Consider the following 20,970-nt stretch of genomic DNA (forward strand, 5'->3'; position numbering starts at 1 on the left):
TCTTACAGACTTAGGTGAGTATTCATTTTGTTCTGAAGCAATAGAATAAAGTTTGAGTTCAATGACATCTTCAAGACCATTAACATTTAATTCTAGGTATCAGTTTTTGTGTGCATGCTCACTTCTACAAATGCATTGACCTCCTTAACTATTACATATAAGTAGGGAGAGGGTGAGAGGGTCATTGCCAGGAAGGGGTAGTTAGATTCAAGATGTATAAGTAACTCAGTGGTGAATACAGCTAAGGGTGCTTCCACACTACACTAAATAATGCATTTTGTAACTAGATTTAAGAACACAAAAACATAAGAGAAGCCATGTTGGATCAGGGCAATGGCCCATCCAGTCCAACACTCTGTGTCACACAAAAGAACATAAGAGAAGCCATGTTGGAGCAGGCCAATGGACCCTCCAGTCCAACTCTCTTTGTCACATAAGAACATAAGAGAAGCCATGTTGCATCAGGGTAATAGCCCCTGCAGCCCAACACTCTGTGTCACATAAGAACAGAAGAGAAGCCATGTTGGATCAGGCCAATGGCCCATCCAGTCCAACACTCTGTGTCACATAAGAACAGAAGAGAAGCCATGTTGGATCAGGCCAATGGCCCTTCCAGTCCAACACTCTGTGTCACATAAGAACATAAGAGAAGCCATGTTGGATCAGGCCAGTGGCCCATCCAGTCCAACACTCTGTGTCACATAAGAACAGAAGAGAAGCCATGTTGCATCAGGCTAATGGCCCCTGCAGTCCAACACTCTGTGTCACATAAGAACATAAGAGAAGCCATGTTGGATCAGGCCAATGGCCCATCCAGTCCAACACTCTGTGTCACAGAAGAACATAAGAGAACCCATGTTGGGTCAGGCCAATGGCCCATCCAGTCCAACACTCTGTGTCACATAAGAACAGAAGAGAAGCCATGTTGGATCAGGCCAATGGGCCATCCAGTCCAACACTCTGTGTCACACAGGGGCCAATATATACACAGCAAAAATCCTGTCGGAAAACACGTTTTTTAGTACAGTGTGAATGCATCCAAAGATTTGAAAGGCTGCCATTTAGAGGAGAGGAAGGAGCTGTTCTATTTGGCAGCTGAGGATAGGACCTGAAGCAATGAGCTCAAATTACAAACAGAAAAGTACCGGCTGGATATTGGGTGGGGGTGGGGGGAATTACAGCCAAAGTAGTTCAGAGGTGGAACCAGCTGCCTAGGAAGGGGGTGAGCTCCCCATCATTGGCAGTCTTCAAAACAAGTCTGGATGATTATTTGTCAGAGAGGCTTTAGGCTGATCCTGCTTGGAGCAGAGGGTTGGACTAGATGGGCTGTATGGCCCCTTCCAGCTCTATGGTTCTATGAAGGTTGGATTAAAATTTTTAGTAAGACCTTTGAACAACAGCACATCTGCATACAGATCTGCAAACGGATGCGAGAGCTAGGTTTTGACTCCAGCGGCCTTAAGACCAACCAAGCATAATTCTGGGTATAAGTGAGAGCTGAGGACTCTTGAATGGCAGATAGGAGAAGAAAAAAATGTGTTGGTTATTATCATTATGTCAAAAAGGTGGAGAATAGCTCGGACCATGCATTAAGTGAAGAATCAGTGGAGTTGATTCTACCCCTGTCCTGCCAATCTGCTGAGCTAAAGTTGAATCCTTCATCCAGTTGAAGGAGACTTCCTCCAACATACGTTGCTCCTCATTTGGAGAGAAAAAAAAGGTAGTCCCCTATGCAAGCACCAGTCATTTCTGACTTTGGGGGACATCACATCACTATGTTTTCACGGCAGACTTTTTACGGGTTTGCCATTGTCTTCCCCAGTCATCTACACTTTCCCCCCAGCAAACTGGGTACTCATTTTAACAACCTCGGAAGGATGGAAGGCTGAGTCAACCTTGAGCTGGCTACCTAAACCCAACTTCTGCCGGGATTGAACTCAGGTCATGAGCAGAGAGTTTGGACTGCAGTGCTTCGCCATGGGGCATTCATTTGGAGAAAGAGCCCTTTAAATTGGAAGAAGGAAGAAGAAGAATTGCAAATTTATACCCCGTCCTTCTTGAATCAGAGACTCAGAGCGGCTTACAATCTCCTCTATCTTCTCCTCCCAACAACAGACATCCTGTGAGGTGGGTGGGGCTGAGAGGGCTCTCACAGCAGCTGCCCTTTCAAGAACAACTCCTGCAATTGCAATGGCTGACCCAAGGCCATTCCAGCAGGTGCAAGTGGAGGACTGGGGAATCAGACCTGGTTCTCCCAGATAAGAGTCCGCACACTTAACCACAACACCGAATTGGATCCTGGAAAGAAAATGACTGGACCCACCTTAATGGAAGCCCAATTAGGCCGTATTACCTAACCAATGACAAGTATATTATTGAATCTCCAAGTGCATGATATATATAATTTATATATAAAAAAGAAGCTTGACATCAAATTTAAGTCACCCTGAATTGCACTGGAACGACATCATTTCCCCCCCCCCTTAATGTCACTTACCAACGTCTCCAAAGACCAGAAGTCAAGAGAAGAAAGAAGCGTCTTGTGAAGCTTTTGGAAGATCCCAGCACAGGAAGCCTTTTTATACTATTTTTCTCTGTATCCCCTACTTGGCTCTTCGACTCGTTTGTATCCACCCCTTTGTGCCGGGAGGCTTTAACACTCCAAGCGCCCCAAACTAATTTGTGTACAGCATCAAAATTGCTTTAATAAGCGACAAGCATCAAAAAGTTTAGCGTCACATCAGCTCCACAAAATGCCTCTTATAATTTTGAACACTTTGATCTTCTCATTTTCATTCTGCTGCGAAATATTTGGCCTGTTGGTTCGCTCCCAGCTGTTACAGTCATGGGAATTCTGATGTTTGTTTGTTTTTTGCTTCAAAAGAATCGAACACAATCTCTTTTCGGCCCAAGATTCTAATTGATAATGACATTCGTACAGATCTCCCCCCCTCCTCCACTTGTAAGTGGCAAAGTGTTGTGCAGATATAATGTTATGCCATTTTAGGCATGTTTAAGAATAGATGCAGTTTTAATTAACTTGATCGTAATCCATTAAAATTTAATTAACGCGATCATAAAAGGAGTCGTCGTGGTGAAATGACGGTTTGCAAAATTCAGTAGCTTCTCGAGAACCGTTCTTTCTCAGAGAGGATTGGCATTCCAAATGCAGGAATAGTTCTCAAAAGTTGTCACGGATCTTTTTAAAAAATGGAAGGCGGGGGTGGGTTATAACATTGGTCCAAGTTGTCACAACATTCATTTTCAGATTTGTGAACTCGGTATAGATGCCAGAGTGCAGTCTTTTAGACAACAGCCAGGAACCATGCAAGATAAAGAAACAAACAATCACAAGAAACCAGCCAAGGAACATAAAATCTAAACTCTGATCCAGTGGGAAAGTGCGGAGGAAGGGAAGGAAGCTAGCATGGAGAGCCAGTTTGGTGTAGTGGTTAAGTGTGAGGACTCTTATCTGGGAGAACCGGGTTTGATTCCCCACTCCTCCACTTGCACCTGCTAGCATGGCCTTGAGTCAGCCATAGCTCTGGCAGAGGTTGTCCTTGAAAGGGCAGCTGCTGTGAGAGCCCTCTCCAGCCCCACCCACCTCACAGGGTGACTGTTGTGGGGGAGGAAGGTAAAGGAGATTGTGAGCCGCTCTGAGACTCTTCAGAGTGGAGGGCAGGATATAAATCCAATATCATCTTCTTCTTCTTCTTCTTCTTCTTCTTCTTCTTCTTCTTCTTCTTCTTCTTCTTCTTCTTCTTCTTCTTCTTCTTCATTATAGAGTTGGAAGCAAGCTTGGACATCATTAGACCCAGGGTGGCCAAACTGTGGTTCAGGAGCCACATGTGGCTCCTTCACACATTTTGTGTGGCTCTCAAAGCCCCCACTGCCCTGTCAGCCATCATGGAGAAGGCACTGGGGAGGGACGGTGGCTCAGTGGTAGGGCATCTGCTTGGTAAGCAGAAGGTCCAAGGAAGGTAAAGGAGCTTGTGAACCGCTCTGAGACTCTTCGGAGTGGAGGGCGGGATATAAATCCAATATTTTCATCTACCTCACAGGGTGTCTGTTGTGGGGGAGGAAGGTAAAGGAGATTGTGAGGCGCTCTGAGACTCTTCAGAGTGGAGGGCAGGATATAAATCCAATATCTTCTTCTTCTTCTTCATATGGTTCTATGGCATACTGAGCATTGCTGATGTACACAAAGGCAGTTGTGGGACAGAGAATGTGCTTTGGGTGGGAGTCATTTCCCTTATATTTCTCCAAACACCCACATTTACCTTAAGGGTTGATGCCATTTAGGAATATCTGCCTGAAACGTAGTTGTTTAGGATTAGTCTAGTCTCACGTAATAGCCTGAAGATTCATTCAGTATTTAATCTGATAATAGCATCAACGCGATCAAGGTGTTTGCTTGTGCTCAACGGAGCGAAATGAATTTCTTCCTCAAAAAGATGTATGCTGATTTGATGTCTTTGAATATATGCCAGCCACGCAAGATATATATCAGGCTTTTTGTAATGGTGTCCTCTCGTGACCTTGAATTATTGCCATCAGAAGGCAGTGTTTCCAAGAAATTCACAGAAGGGGAAAAAATGGTTTCAAATAATGCCAAAATATTGTTGAACTGAATCTCAGCCTGCCCACAAGTTTCCCGTTTTGAATTTGTGTAGGCATCGTTTGCAAATGGTTTGCATGTCCTACATATTTCACTGTCATATGAACATATATGAACTTATGAAACTGTCTTATACTGAGTCAGATCCTTGTTCAATCGAAGTCAGTATTGTCTACTCAGACTGGCAGCAGCTGTCCAGGGTCTCAAGCTAAGATTTTTCACACCTACTTTCCTGGACTCTTTTTAGTTGGAGATGACGGGGATTGAATTTGGGACCTGCTTACCAAGCAGATACTCTACCACTGAGCCACCATCCCTCCCCAATGTCCAGTATTCCGTGATGGAAGCCTGCTGGGGGGGAGGGATGGACATATCTGAGAGTGTTGTTTGAAGCCATTTTGGATTACTTCAATTATCCTGGAATTATCTTTCCAAAGTGTCAAGTTTTTCCCCCTTGCTTGCTTTTAGATGAAATCTCATGTCATCTAATCCCAAATATTTCATGTCACGTGCCCATTTCTCACCAATCCTGGACTACAAATGAAATGATCAGTTTTTGTAAGTAACCAGTGTCACTCACAAAGGGTGTGCCAATTGGATCTTTCCTTCCTTCTTTCTTTCTTTCTTTCTTTCTTTCTTTCTTTCTTTCTTTCTTTCTTTCTTTCTTTCTTTCTTTCTTTCTTTTCCTCCCTCCCTTCCTCCCTTTCTTCCACTCTTCCTTCTTCCTGTCTTGGAGCTCTTAAACATCTTTCTTTCTTTCTTTCTTTCTTTCTTTCTTTCTTTCTTTCTTTCTTTCTTTCTTTTCCTCCCTCCCTTCCTTCTTCCTGTCTTGGAGCTCTTAAACATCTTTCTCTTTCTCTCTCTCTTTCTTTCTTTCTTTCTTTCTTTCTTTCTTTCTTTCTTTCTTTCTTTCTTTCTTTCTTTCTTTCTTTCTTTCTTTCTTTCTTCTCACCTGTACAAGTTTACAAGTCTGGCAAACTTATTCTCTGGAAACCAAATGGATTTGTGCAAGTTTGCTACAGTTAAGTCTAAGATGGGAAGTCAGGTTTCTGATTAGCAATAGAGCATAGAGAAATTTACACATTTTAAACAAACAAACTTGTACTCTTCGCAAATTGTGTCAGAATCTGAGATGAATAATTTATTTCAAAAGAACCCTGAACAAGAAATGCACTTGAACAATCCTAGCTCTGTTGAATAGAGGAAAAAAAAAAACGACAAAAATGTTTTTTAATAAAAATGCAACTCCTGGTTATAATTGCTTTTTCTAATAAACTAAATAGAATACTGATAGATGAATTGGGTCCATATTTATAGAGGTTGCATGATTTACTTCAAAGGGAGATGATTTGTAAAAGCACAGAGGGGGGAAATTAGCTTTGATTCTCAAAAAAGGGGTTTTCAGTAACACATCTTCTTATGAACAAATGTCATTTTAAAATACTTATAATATACATATATTTACAGTTGTTCCAGCAAAAAAAAAAAAAAAGGATTAAATTGTTTCTAGAACTTTATATAGAACATCCAAAAATAGGATTCTCAGAGGGGAAGATCTGGTGCATGTAGATAAGAACCACAAATCTCCCCCCCCCTTTTTTTTTTAGTTTGCTGAAAAAAGTGTCTAAAGAGGATGGGCACAAATCAGCTAACAAACATAAGTTCATGATTAATTTTGACTGGTTCATGGTTTGCAAAGTGAAGAGGTGCTGCGAGCTTCCATTAAGTTTTAGGCAGTTCATGGCAATTTGTGAAGAGCCGAAAGCAGGGGTTTAAACGTATCGGAGCCATTTAAACCCCTGCTTTCTGCTCCCAACTGCACAGCTATTTTTCACTGGAAGCAGAAAGCGGGGGTTCTCCACCACTTTTCGTGGGGAGAAAATTGTCATTGGCCATTTTCCCACTGACCTTACTCCGGAGCGATGTCCCTCTTCACCGTGCAGCTTCTGCGCAGATTTCCCACCAACTGCTGCGCACAACCAGGAAGAACCGCGGCTTTTGCGTCGCAGATGTAAACTGGTTTTTAGTGGTTTACATCTGCGACGCAAAAGCCATGGCAATTCCTGGTTGTGCGCAGCAGTTGGTGGGAAATCCGCGCAGATGCTGTGCGGTGAAGAAGGACGTCGCTCCGGAGTAGGGTCAGTGGGAAAACGGCCATTCTGTCCCCACAAAAAGTGGCAGGGAGCAGAAAGCTGGGGTGATGAAATGCTACAAAATGGTTCGGTTCGTGAACTAATGCCTGGGTTGAGTTGGTTTGCGGTTCGGTTAGTTGTTTGCGCCCATCCCTAGTATTTGACTGAATTAATTGTTCTGCTTTTTTTTTTTTTTCCTGGACCAGCAATTGGTAAAGGTTTTGCTCTGAAATGAAATCCCAAGAGCGGATAAACATCTATTATATTGCCTCTAAAGCCGGTCAATGAATTTTAAACTGCGTCGTTTGATGTAGAGTGAGGAGTCAGGCAAGGATGCTCATTTTAACCACTTGTCTTCAATTTATGTATTAAAGTTCTTGCCAGGAGTATTAGGACAAATTACAGGGATTAGGCACCAAAGCATGCAGAGAGAACTCATATGTTGATGATGCAGCTTTTTGCTTTGTTTTTCCCAGTTGCAATAACCCCTGGGCTCAGGGATAGAATTCTAGCAGGAGCTCCTTTGCATATTAGGCCACATCCTCCTGATGTAGCCGATCCTGCAAGAGCTTACAGGGCTCCTTTTTGTAAGCCCTTGGAGGACTGGCTACATAAGGGGTGCATGGCCCTTGTCAAGACAGTGTGCGTTTGCAATAAAAAAGGCCAACGCCATGCTGGGAATTATTAGGAAGGGAATTGAAAACAAATCAGCCAGTATCATAATGCCCCTGTATAAATCGATGGTGCGGTCTCATTTGGAGTACTGTGTGCAGTTCTGGTCGCCGCACCTCAAAAAGGATATTATAGCATTGGAGAAAGTTCAGAAAAGGGCAACTAGAATGATTAAAGGGCTGGAACACCTTCCCTATGAAGAAAGGTTGAAACGCTTAGGGCTCTTTAGCTTGGAGAAACGTCGACTGAGGGGTGACATGATAGAGGTTTACAAGATAATGCATGGGATGGAGAAAGTAGAGAAAGAAGTACTTTTCTCCCTTTCTCACAATCTTCTTCTTCTTTTCTCACAATACAAGAACTCGTGGGCATTTGATGAAATTGCTGAGCAGACAGGTTAAAACGGATAAAAGGAAGTACTTCTTCACCCAAAGGGTGATTAACATGTAGAATTCACTGCCACAGGAGGTGGTGGCAGCCACAAGCATGGCCACCTTCAAGAGGGGGTTAGATAAAAATATGGAGCAGAGGTCCATCAGTGGCTATTAGCCACAGTGTGTGTGTGTGTGTGTGTGTATATATATATATTGGCCGCTGTGTGACACAGAATGTTGGACTGGATGGGCCATTGGCCTGATCTAACATGGCTTCTCTTATGTTCTTATGTTCTTATGGCCTAATATGCAAAGGAGCTACTGCTAGATTTCCACCCCTGCCTGAGCCTGAGTGTTCTTGGTTTTGTTCAGAATCTCACTGAACTTCAGCTGAATTTCAGGATACAAGTTCAGCTCCGACTGATTTTTTATCTAGTTGATATCCAGGAAAGTGATAAATAACTGCATGTATTTATTTATTTTTGTAGATTCATAGGCCGCCCTTTCCCATAGTGGGCTCAGGGTGGCTTCCAACGCGTTAAAACAATCAAATCAATTTAAAACAATTAAAATAGTTAAAAACAGTTGAACATTAAAACAATTCTGCCATAACTCACAACTAGGTCGGGCGGCAAAGATGGTATTAACAGATCAATTTGACTTGTTTGCCATGAAAATGTCGTGAAAGCAACGACACCCCAGAGTCGGAAACGACTGGTGCTTGCACAGGGGGACCTTCTGCAGGGGGCTGCAAATTAAAAAGATACCTTGGTTTCCAAGAATCGGTACAATGCAGTCGGTGCAGGGGATGCCCGTCTGCCTCAGCCATAGGCCCGATGGAACAGCTCCATCTTACAGGCACTCCAGAATGGTAACAGATCCTGGAGGGCCTGAAGCTCCAGCAGGAGCTGATTCCACCAGGTCAGAGCCAGGGCTGAAAAAGCTCTGGCCAAGCCAGACGTCCTTTGGGCCGGGGATGGTCAGAAGGTGTTGGCCGGTCGATCGTAGCAACCTCCGAGGCTCATATGGGGAGAGACGATCCCGCAGGTATCCTGGTCCCAGGCCGCGCAAGGCTTTGAATGTCAATAATAAATCTTTAAAGCAGATCCGGTACTCAATTGGTAGCCAGTGCAAACTGCGCGGCATCGGCCAACTGCTCGCCCGTACGGCTGATTCAGACAGCAATCGTGCTGCCGCATTCTGCACGATCTGTAGCTTCCGGATCAGCCTCAAGGGTAAGCCTGCGTAGAGCGAGTTACAGTAGTCTAGCCTGGAAGTGACTGCTGCACGGATCACTGTAGCCAAGTTCTGAGGGAGAAAATAGGGTGCTAGTTGTTTGGCTTGCTGGAGATGATAAAAGGCAGATGGTGCAGCAGCTGTGACCTGGGCCTCCATAGAGAGGGTGGCATCCAGTATCACACCCAAGCTCCTCACCTTCTGGATTGGCACAAGAGATGTGCCATACAGGGTGGAAAGTCAGATCCCTGATCTTGCCCCCCCCCCCCCCCGATCCAGGTACAGGACGTCCGTCTTAGTTGGATTAAGCTTCAGCCGGCTCAATTGCAGCCAATCGGCCACTGCTTCCAGCACCCTGGTTAGATGATCCGGGGCAGAGTCTGGGTGGCCGTCCATCAGCAGATAGAGCTGGGTGTCATCTGCATACTGGTGACAACCCAGCCCAAAACCTCTGGCAATCCCAGCAAGGGGGTGCATATAGATGTTAAACATCATTGGTGAGAGAACAGCTCCCTGCGGCACACCACACTCTAGTGACTGACGCAGGGAGGTCTTCTCACCATTCACCACCCTTTGTCCCCGACCATGGAGGAAGGAGAAAAACCACTGTAAGGCAACCCCCTGGACTCCAATGTTGGCAAGGCGGTGCGTCATTAGATCATAGTCGACCGTATCAAACGCTGCAGAAAGATCTAAAAATAGTAGCAGCGCTGATCTGCCTTGGTCCAGGTGCCTTCTAAGGTCATCTGTGAGGGTGACCAGAGCAGTTTCCACCCCATAACCAGGATGGAAGCCAGACTGGAAGGGATCAAGGATAGATGTATCATCCAAGAAAGCTTGAAACTGCTCTGCCACCGCTCACAGGACTGAAATGGAAATCCCATAATACTAGCTGGAGATATGGTACTGAATAAGAACATAAGAGAAGTCATGTTGGATCAAGCCAATGGCCCCTCCAGTCCAATACTCTGTGTCACATAAGAACATAAGTGAAGCCATGTTGAATCAGGCCAATGGCCCCTCCAGTCCAACACTCTGTGTCACATAAGAACATAAGTGAAGCCATGTTGAATCAGGCCAGTGGCCCATCCAGTCCAACACTATGTGTCACACAGTGGCCAACCCCCCCCCCAAAAAAAAAAACCAAACAGATGCCATCAGGAGGTCCATCAGTGAGGCCAGGACACTAGATGCCCTCACACAGTTGCCCCTCCAAAGCGCCAAGAATGCAGAGCACCACTTGCCCCAGAGAGAGAGTTCCAACAATACTCTGTGGCTAATAGCCACTGATGGACCTCTGCTCCATATGTTTATCCAATCCCCTCTTGAAGCTTGCAATGCTTGCAGCCACCACCACCACCTCCCGTGGCAGTGAATTCCATGTGGTAATCACTCTTTGGGTGATGAAGTACTTCCTTTTATCCGTTCAACAACAGTAATATGGAATGCAGAACTAGTTTTAAAAAGATAGTCAAACTACATTTCTTTTGTCTAGGCTGAATAGCAGTTTTTTTAAAAAATATTGCCAAATGTATTGCTCCCCCCCCCCCACAAAAAAAATAGTTAAAATTCAGAAAATTGTTGCCAATTTTGGGGTGGAAATACAAAAAAAAGAAAAGAAAAGCTGGATTTCAAAGAGGAATAAAGTAAGCCACAAGAAAGAAACGTGGTCTGCCCTCACATAAAAGCACAAGAACATAAGAGAAGCCATGTTGGATCAGGCCAACGGCCCATCCAGTCCAACACTCTGTCACATAAGAACATAAGAGAAGCCATGTTGGATCAGGCCAACGGCCCATCCAGTCCAACGCTCTGTGTCACACAGTGGCAAAAAAATTTATATATACACACACACTGTGGCTAATAGCCACTGATGGACCTGTGCTCCATATTTTTATCTAAACCCCTCTTGAAGGTGGCTATACTTGTGGCCACCACCACCTCCTGTGGCAGTGAATTCCACATGTTAATCACCCTTTGGGTGAAGAAGTACTTCCTTTTATCCATTTTAACCTGTCTGCTCAGCAATTTCATCGAATGCCCACGAGTTAAAAAGGTAGTCCCCTGTGCAAGCACCAGTCATTTCCAACACTGGGGTGACGTTGCTTTCACAACATTTTCACGACAGACTTTTTACGGGGTGGTTTGCCATTGCCTTCCCCAGTCTTTCTACGCTTTCCCCCCAGCAAGCTGGGGACTCGTTTTACCAGCTTCAGAAGGATGGAAGGCTGAGTCAACCTGAGTCGGCTACCTGAACCAGCTTCCGCTGGGATCGAACTCAGGTCATGAGCAGAGAGTTCAGATCGCAGTACTGCAGTACTGCTGCTTTACCGCTCTGCGCCACAGGGCAGTCGCCCTCACCTTATACGGGGAAAAAAAAAGTTATCAAGCTTCTAGACTAATAAATATTTGGTACCAGTATAAACAGGATAAGGAGATCTGGAAAACCGAGTAAATAAACTTGACAGTATGGTTGTGCTCTCCGGAAACAGATTATGTAGGAGAAGATCAAAACTGCAGTGATGACTTCATGGTACAAATTTGAAAAGAAGTTAACACCCATTTTTTCTTCATTATTGACACTTATTTTTAATAACCAATTTGGATATGCTAAATTATCCGGTAATCTTGCAAGACGGAGACAGGGTGGTTTAAGCTGACCTTAAAAGAAGGTGAATATACTTTTCTCCCTTTCTCACAATACAAGAACTCGTGGGCATTCGATGAAATTGCTGAGCAGACAGGTTAAAACGGATAAAAGGAAGTACTTCTTCACCCAAAGGGTGATTAACATGTGGAATTCACTGCCACAGGAGGTGGTGGCGGCCACAAGCATGGCCACCTTCAAGAGGGGTTTAGATAAAAAATATGGAGCACAGGTCCATCAGTGGCTATTAGCCACAGTGTGTGTGTATATATAAAAATTTTTGCCACTGTGTGACACAGAGTGTTGGACTTGATGGGCCGTTGGCCTGATCCAACATGGCTTCTCTTATGTTCTTATGTACTAGGAGCAGGTCAGGCTAACAATGGAAGAGAAACCTTTGTCAAGATCTCAGTTTTAGCAAATGGAAAATGATGAGTGCACACTGTTATATTTAAGCCTCTGAACATGTTTGAGCATATAATCGTGCACTTTAAGACATAAAAAAATGTTTGAATTTTATGAGATCTTGTTGGAGTTTGAGTACACAGAACATGTCTATAAAGTGAAAGGAAAATGTGATCATTCAAAAGAAATCACAAATTCAAACTGGAGAGCCAGTTTGGTGTAGTGGTTAAGTGTGCGGACTCTTATCTGGGAGAACCAGGTTTGATTCCCCACTCCTCCACTTGCACCTGCTAGCATGGCCTTGGGTCAGCCAGAGCTCTGGCAGAGGTTGTCCTTGAAAGGGCAGCTGCTGTGAGAGCCCTCTCCAGCCCCACCCACCTCACAGGGTGTTTGTTGTGGGGGAGAAAGGTAAAGGAGATTGTGAGCCATAGCTCTGGCAGAGTTGTCCTTGAAAGGGCAGCTGCTGTGAGAGCCCTCTCCAGCCCCACCCACCTCACAGGGTGTCTGTTGTGGGGGAGGAAGGTAAAGGAGATTGTGAGCCGCTCTGAGACTCTTTGGAGTGGAGGGCAGGATATAAATCCAATATCATCATCATCATCATCTTCTTCTTCTTCTTCTTCTTCTTCTTCTTCTTCTTCTTCTTCTTCTTCTTCTTCTTCTTCTTCTTCTTCTTCTTCTTCTTCTTCTTCTTCTTCGGAACAAAGTGTATAATGATATATTGAATACTTTAGTTAATGTCACAGTTAACCGGCCCCTCCCAGACAGCTGGCTTTGCCAGCGATAGGATGGGAGGGACGCTGTTGCATACCCGCATGGAGGGAGGCTGCTTGACGTCCCAGCCAACCGGAAATCGGCTGCTGGGCGGGAAGTCGGGGCTATAAAAGCCCCAGCCCCTCCCAGCGTTGTGCAGTCGGTTTTAGTTCTCGGCCCACCCCTTGGCAGTACAGGTTATTTACCGGTCGCCTTATTAGGGGCCAGGTAGGAATTTTTTCATTTTCACTGAATTGGCCTAGGTGAATTTGTTTTCTGCCTACCTTGTACTGCCTTATGGCCTTAGGAAGATGGGGAGGAGTTGTTAGTTGGTCGCTTGGCGGGATGAGGTATTGGCCACAGTGTTTTTGGGGAACACCTATGGCTCAGCACCTGTTGGTGCAGGTGGTCTGCATGAACTGCAGATGGGCTTTACGGCTCAATGCCAGGAGTGCAGATCACGATAAAGCCTCGCCGGGAGGATCTTTCCAGTGGGATCGATGCCGGCCTAGGTGGAGGTGGAGTTGGGGCCTAGCTGCTTAGCAACACCCTTAATATATTGGGCTCGTGCTGGGGGCAGGGTGGCTCGCCCCTTTTCAGGACAAGGCGGGGTCATGGGGCTGACCCCAGGGCTTGTCTTGTTAGGCCTTACCCCTTGCCAGTTTTGGTTCGTTCAAGTTATTTAAATAAAGGAGCCCCGTTTATCCAACATACTGTGTCAGCCTCTTCATTCCGACTGGGTGGGCAACGGCTTTTATTACGTTTTAAGCCTAGCGGCACCTTTAAGAACAACAAAGTTTAATACAAAGTATGAACTTTCATGCGCATGCACGCTTCTCCAGGTTTAATAAAGTTTTCCCTCCCAAATTGCTAGAGCATCCAGGGAAAACCATAGAGTTTTCCTGGAAGCTCCTAGAGCGGCCGTGCGTGACATCGCCAGTGTGATGACATCACTGTGAGCGATGTCATCACCCTGTTGACATCCAGGGAGGATCCTCCATGCTGGCCTAATGCAGGGGGCATGGGAACCCTCACCCGGCTCAGGAACTTGGCAGCCCTCCTTTAGATTAATTTAATTATTAGATTTCTAACCCACTCACCTGCACTGCGGGGTGACATGATAGAGGTTTACAAGATAATGCATGGGATGGAGAAAGTAGAGAAAGAAGTACTTTTCTCCCTTTCTCACAATACAAGAACTCATGGGCATTCGATGAAATTGCTGAGCAGACAGGTTAAAACGGATAAAAGGAAGTACTTCTTCACCCAAAGGGTGATTAACATGTGGAATTCACTGCCACAGGAGGTGGTGGCGGCCACAAGCATAGCCACCTTCAAGAGGGGTTTAGATAAAAATATGGAACAGAGGTCCATCAGTGGCTATTAGACACAGTGTGTGTGTGTGTATGATGATGATGATATTGGATTTATATCCCGCCCTCCACTCCGAAGAGTCACAGAGCGGCTATATATATATATATATATATATATATATATATATATATATATATATATATATATATATATATATATATATATATATATATATATATATATATATATATATACACACACACACACACACAATTTTTTGCCACTGTGTGACACAGAGTGTTGGACTGGATGGGCCATTGGTCTGATCCAACATGGCTTCTCTTATGTGACACAGAGTGTTGGACTGGATGGGCCATTGGCCTGATCTAACATGGCTTCTCTTACGTTCTTATGGAGTTCTGGCCATTACATTTAAAGGATCTTTTTGAAACTTGGGAGGTATTTTGGAGAGAGATACTGGATGCTATGCTGCAAATCTGGTGCCTCAACCTCAAAAAACAGCCTCCCCCAGAGCCCCAGATACCCGCGGATCAATTCTCCATTATTTCCTATGAGAATAAGTCTCCATAGGGAATAATAGAGTTCCCTCCCCCCGTTTTCTCTCTCTCACTCACACACACACTTAACTGTCTCTGGTGCAAGTGGGCAGCCTGTTGGTCTAAAGCAGTAGAACAAAGCAGGAGTCTCTGGTGCCATCACAACAAGGTCTGGAAAGTCCAGGGGCTACGCTGCTCTTTGACACACACACGCGCTTGTCCGAAAGGAAAGCCAAACCAACAGAGGGGCTGCACTCTCACGAGGTCTGCTTTTGCTAACCCTTCCCCGTGAAGTGCTTCCTGCTCCAATTTAAAGGCACACACACATTTTAAAACCGGACCTGTTTGCAGGTCCTGCCCAAGATCTAATTAATAATAATAATAATAATAATAATAATAATAATAATAATAATAATAATAATTTTTATTTATATCCCGCCCTCCTCGCTGAGGCAGGCTCAGGGCGGCTTACAAACATGGAAAGTGCCATGATTACAGTTAATACATTATATGGTAAAATACATTAAAATACATTACATTAATTAATTAATTAATTAATTAAAACCATTACAATTTAAGGTGCTATAATACAAGACATCAGATGTATATCAGATGGCTAGATGTCATTTCAGGATTCAATCTTGTAAGCTATTTGAAAAAAGACTAGTTTTGCAGCCCCTGCAGAACTGATTATAGTCCCGCAGGGCTCGAACCTCCGCTGGTAATTGGTTCCACCAATGAGGAGCCGTTACTGAGAAGGCCTGCTCTCGGGTTGTTTTCAATTTGGCCTCCCTTGGTCCAGGGATTTTTAAGTGATTTTGGGAGCTAGATCTCAGTGCTCTCTGGGGGATCTAGAGGTACAGGGTGGCTGTGGGGGAGGAGCTCCCCCCCGATGGCCAGCTGGCTGGGGGCAGGGGGGAAGTCTGTAAAACCAGGAAATCCCCCGCTGGGACCTGGGGATTGGGAAGCCTACATAGCCAGCAATGTAGATAAGTGCCAAGTTGACTACTTTAGTTCTTGATGTTCAGACCATTTCCCCTGTTGAACGAGGGCCCCTGATTTATGCTTCAAGGGACAGCGCCGTTGAGAGAGCTTGTCATCAGAAATGTCTCGTCTCCACAAAGTTTAAAGACTTGGCCTGTGCAGTTTTCTGTGTCACCACAGATGCCATAACAGGGAGGGAAGAGGAAGCCAAATTTTGCCTTGATCCCATGCCAGCTGGCATCCTCCCTCCTTCCTGCTTCCATCTACCCCTTCCTTTCATGCCTGGGAAGCGGACACTGTCTGGACTCTGAACTGATTTTAAGCTTGGCAACCTGTGTCTGGAGAGGTTTTTCTACCCGTGCCTACCACACCTGGGAACAAACAGCAAGCAAAGCAGGAATAGTTTGCTTTCATGAAACCTCCAAAACCAACACTGAGTTCTACTCGGGGCAAAAGTTCGTGCCCTCTCTATTGTGGATAACATTCCCCCATCGAATTTTTCGTTTTCTTTCACAAGCTGACGACAACGGCGTTCTGCGCCTGAGTCGCTGTATTCATTAAACTAATTTGAGTCGAATATCCTGCTAAGTTGACTGGTTGAGTACGTAATTAAAAATCCAGGCCTAGAGGGGTATATTTTAACCACGAGGGACGCTCTCAACGTTGTATAAAAGCCCAGAGTGCCCTGAACTTTTCCAACCACTTCCCTTAACTCAACTTCTCTGCAGTTCTCCTTCGAGAAGCAGGTAAGTTCTCCCATGCTGGAGTACTCGTTTCTTTTACAAATTCTCTACGGGTATTGCCTCTAATAGGAAAGCTTTCCAAATTCTCCATTGTCTAATGTCCTCTTGGGATCTGGCGTTCCAGATGACCATCTCTCGTTTCTCCATGCTTTTATGAACCTTGTGTATAAAATTGTTGTCCAGCTGCCCCATCATTCCACGCTAGTATCCAGGCCTTGAATTCAGCAGGAGCTCAGCTCCTGAATCTTTCTGAGGGTTCCTCCTCTTCCTCCCCAACTACCTTTCCCATTGAATAGTAGTTGCAGCTGCATAACAATCCCTGGATTAAATGAGCGGGCAGCCAGCCAGCCACCAGGAGCTTTGCCACACCCCCAGCAGCCCTCATTAACTCCTGGAGAAGCCCACGCCACCCTTTTCTCCACTTCTTATGTAATTTTGAGTGGCAGGGGCCTTGCTGGCCTTTTGACTGGAGGGGGGAGCAGCCAAGGAGAACCCCAGGTGAGTGAGGCCTGCTTGGACTGGGTGGATCTTTACCCAGCCCAAGCAGGCCTCGCTTGCCCGGGGCTCTCCTTTCTTGCATTGTGTTGCTATTGGCTGGTAGGAAGGTGGCATATGCTAATGAGTTATACTAATGAGCTGCACCACCTATTTTTTCTATAAAATGACCCCTGCCAGTATCTAAAGGTAATTTCCCAAAGTCGGGACTAGAGATGAGCATGAACAGAACCATGAACCACAGTTCAAACATGGACCAGGCCGGTTTGGGAGAATGTCCCTCCCACATTTCCTTTCTGAGCCTCCCTGAACATCCATGGAGGTTCATGAAATTCAAGGAGGGTTCTACTGAGGACCAATCAGCAATGGATGGGTAGTTGGCATGGTTCCCTTATCATGCTTCAGCTCAAGCACTTAATATCCATGGACCCTGTCAACTCCTGTCCGTGTCTTCCTAGGGTTGCCAAGTCCAACTCAAGAAATATCGGGGGACTTTGGGGGTGGAGGCAGGACCAAGGTTGTGACAAGCATGACTGAACTCCAAAGGGAGTTCTGGCCATCACGTTTAAAGGGACCTCATAGCTTTCAAATGCCTTCTTTCCATTTGGAAATAATAGAGGATGGGGCACCTTCTCTGAGGGCTCATAGAATTGGACCCGTTTTCCCAATAGTTTTGAAACTCGGAGAGTGCTTTGAGGACAGGCATTGGATACTATGCTGAAAATTTGGTGCCTCTATCTCAAGAAACATCCCCCAGAGCCCCAGATAACATGGGCCGATTCTCCATTATATCCTATGGGAACCAATCTCCATAGGGAATAATGGAGTGCCCAGCAGATATTTCCCTCCTCTCCATGCTGCTTTCTGATAACCTTGAAGTGGAGGGAGGGCCTCCAGAAAGGGGGTTCCCCTACCCCTAACTAGGGACTGGCAACCCTATGTCTTACAAAGCCCATAGCATCAAGTCTATGTAGGTCACTACAGCCTCATCAAAACCATATGAAGCAGACAAAAAAAAAAGAGGTAGTTCTTCCCTAACTCAACTGGGAAATAAGCACAAAACTTCCTTTTCCTCCCCTAAGTAAGCACCATGTACTATAAAAAGGGAGCCTAGGGTACACAACTTCATGGCCAAATCATATTTGGAGCAGCGTAACATCTTTAAATAATCTCTTTAACGATGCCATATTTTATTATCTTCATCCTTTGAGTCCGTTGCTCCATTTATCGCATGGTATGGGTGAAAAAAAAAACACACCCTCCATTAATTTGAACGGATTCTTAAAGAACTTCAGCTAACATTTCTGCAGCTCACAGAAATATCATAACAATCACCTGAAAAAAAAGTGACTAATTATGTTCCATATCGGGGGAAAGGAACTGGAGAAATGTCCCCCACAAAACATCTGGCCTGTTCAGCATGAGAACTTAGTGCGTGAGTTAATATTTCGTTTAGGCCTTCTCTCTTTTACTGCATTATTAAACAGCATGCTTCATCTCAAAGTGCCGATTACTACGTGCTTCGCATTGAATATCCTCATAGGCTGCAATTGCGCTAGGGTTGCCAATCCCCAGGTGGGGGCAGGGGATCCACCGATTTGGAGGCCCTCCTCCTGCTTCAGGGTCGTCAGAAAGCGGGGGGAGGGGAGGGAAATGTCTGCTGGGAACTCTGTTATTTCCTATGGAGATTTATTCCCATAGAAAATCATGGAGGATTGATCTGCAGGTATCTGGGGCTCTGGGGGGGGCCTGTTTTTTGGGGTAGAGGCACCAAATTTTCAGTATAGTATAGTATCTAGTGCCTCTCCCCAAAGTGCACTTTACAGCTGGATTGTTCTGTGTGAACTGGCAAAATCCCGTCGGAAAGTGCATTGAAATTGGGTTGAAAGTGCATCATGTAATGCGTGTGATTGTAGCCATAAAGTATCTATGAGTTGATTAGTCTACGTAAAGTGACTAGCCCAATCCGTTCCAGTATGCTTGATGGCTGAACAAGCAGGGCTCTTTTTTCTGGCAGGAGCTCCTCTGCGTATTAGGCCACGCCCCCCCAATGTAGTCAATCCTCCAAGAGCTTAGTCTCTGTGAGTTAGTTTAGTCTAAGTAACACTGACTAGCCCAGTCTGATCCAGTACATTTGATGGCTGAACAAGTATGAGAACAGAGAGTTAGAATTATCCACATAATTATCACCATTGGGTAAGAACCCATGTTGGATCAGGCCAATGACCCATCCAGTCCAACACTCTGTGTCACATAAGAACAGAAGAGAAGCCATGTTGGATCAGGTCAATGACCCATCCAGTCCAACACTCTGTGTCACACAGTGGCCAATATATTCTCATTTTCCACTGTTTTCTATGCCTTTCCTTTATTTTCATATTGAATTTCAGGTCCACCTCCATCCAAAGATGCCTGACAACTGTGGCCCACAGTTCGCCGTCCCATCCGTTGCCTCCACCCCAACGGTTGGCTTTGGCTCTACACAGCGTGGCTGGGGAAATCTTGGCTGCGGGTATGGAGGTCTTGGCTATGGATATGGAGGTCTTGGCTATGGCTATGGAGGTCTTGGCCTGGCACATGGAGGTCTAGGTTATGGCCATGGCTATGGCCTTGGATGGGCCCATGGTCCTGCCATAGCTGAAACTTCCGGCAGTCTGGGCACCCTGGCTGGAGTCAACCCTTCCTGCATCAACCAGATCCCACCCGCAGAAGTCGTGGTCCAGCCACCAGCCGTGGTCATGACCCTCCCAGGACCCATCCTCTCTGCCACTGGGGAACCAGTTACTGTGGGAGGCAATGCTCCATGTGCCATTAGCGGCACTGGGGTGGCAGGACTAGGCTCCTATGGGGGGTTCGGAGGCTATTATGGAGGCTGGGGTTCCCGTTTAGGCTTCAGAAGGGGCTCCATCATTGGAGGAAAAATCCTGCCGGGACGTCGTGGCAGCATCTGTTGAGTCCTCTATTGAACCTGAGGAGAATCTCTGCGTGGTCTCTCGGCAATGATCAGGAATTAGAAGATGAGCCCATCGAATTTGAAAAGCTAAGCTTTCAGAAACATCAGTGAACTCAAAGAGCTTTTCTATAAACGTTAGGGGCTCATCCCTTTCCCCTATTTCACTTGGTTTTCTGAACTCGGCAACACAAAGGAAAAAAATTGTCCTCTTTGGTTTATACCCTTTGTCTGTTCACCTCTTCATTCTTCTGTAATTGTTTTATTCCTGACTGCTTTTCCAATTTCATTAAAAATCTTTCTGCATTCTAGTATTTGTGTCTTGGTTTTTCAAAGCACCAATTATAGCATCAATTGGCTCTTCCAGGCACTAATTATAACATGTGCAGCTTCGGCTCTGTTTTTTGGGGAAAAACGTACAAGTATTTTGGACAAGCGCAGAAATGGAAGCAAAGCCAAATGAGCGATGGCTTAAGAACATAAGAGAAGCCATGTTGGATCAGGCCAGTGGCCCATCCAGTCCAACACTCTGTGTCACATAAGAACATAAGAGAAGCCATGTTGGATCAAGCCAATAGCCCATCCAGTCCAACACTGTGTGTCACATAAGAGAAGCCATGTTGGATCATGCCAATGGCCCATCCAGTCCAACATTCTGTGTCACACAGTGGCCAAAAAACCCAAGTGCCATCAAGAGGTTCCAAAAGATATTATAGCACTGGAAAAAGTGCAGAAAAGGGCAACTAGAATGATTAAAGGGTTGGGACGCTTTCCCTATGAAGAAAGGTTAAAACACTTGGGGCTCTTTAGCTTGGAGAAACGTCAACTGCGGGGTGAAATGACAGAGGTTTACAAGATTATGCCTGGGATAGAGAAGCTTGAGGAAGGAATACTTTTCTCCCTTTCTCACAATAAAATTGCTGAGCAGTCGGGTTAGAACTGATAAAAGGAAGTACATGTGGAATTCACTGCCACAGGAGGTGGTGGCTGCTACAAGCATAGACAGCTTCAAGAGAGGAATGGATAAGCATATAGAGCAGAGCTCCATCAGTGGCTATTAGCCACAGCGTATTGTCTCCTTTTGTATCACCAT

At 45.3% G+C, this 20,970-nt stretch overlaps 1 protein-coding gene across 1 annotated transcript; it reads left to right on the forward strand.

Annotated features, from left to right (window-relative positions):
• The first annotated feature begins 19,335 nt into the window (after nt 1-19,335).
• On the forward strand, nt 19,336-19,881 carry LOC132588666 (shematrin-like protein 2). The gene has a single exon (XM_060261058.1). It carries the CDS (start codon nt 19,336-19,338, stop codon nt 19,879-19,881), a length of 546 nt encoding a protein of 181 aa, XP_060117041.1.
• Nucleotides 19,882-20,970: the final 1,089 nt, after the last annotated feature.

This window comes from Heteronotia binoei, chromosome 1, assembly GCF_032191835.1.
Source record: "Heteronotia binoei isolate CCM8104 ecotype False Entrance Well chromosome 1, APGP_CSIRO_Hbin_v1, whole genome shotgun sequence".
NCBI classification, from domain to species: domain Eukaryota; kingdom Metazoa; phylum Chordata; class Lepidosauria; order Squamata; family Gekkonidae; genus Heteronotia; species Heteronotia binoei.

What these genes read in the sequence shown, in the direction of transcription:
- LOC132588666 (XM_060261058.1), top strand. Translation starts at nt 19,336, where the DNA reads ATGCCTGACAACTGTGGCCCACAGTTCGCCGTCCCATCCGTTGCCTCC.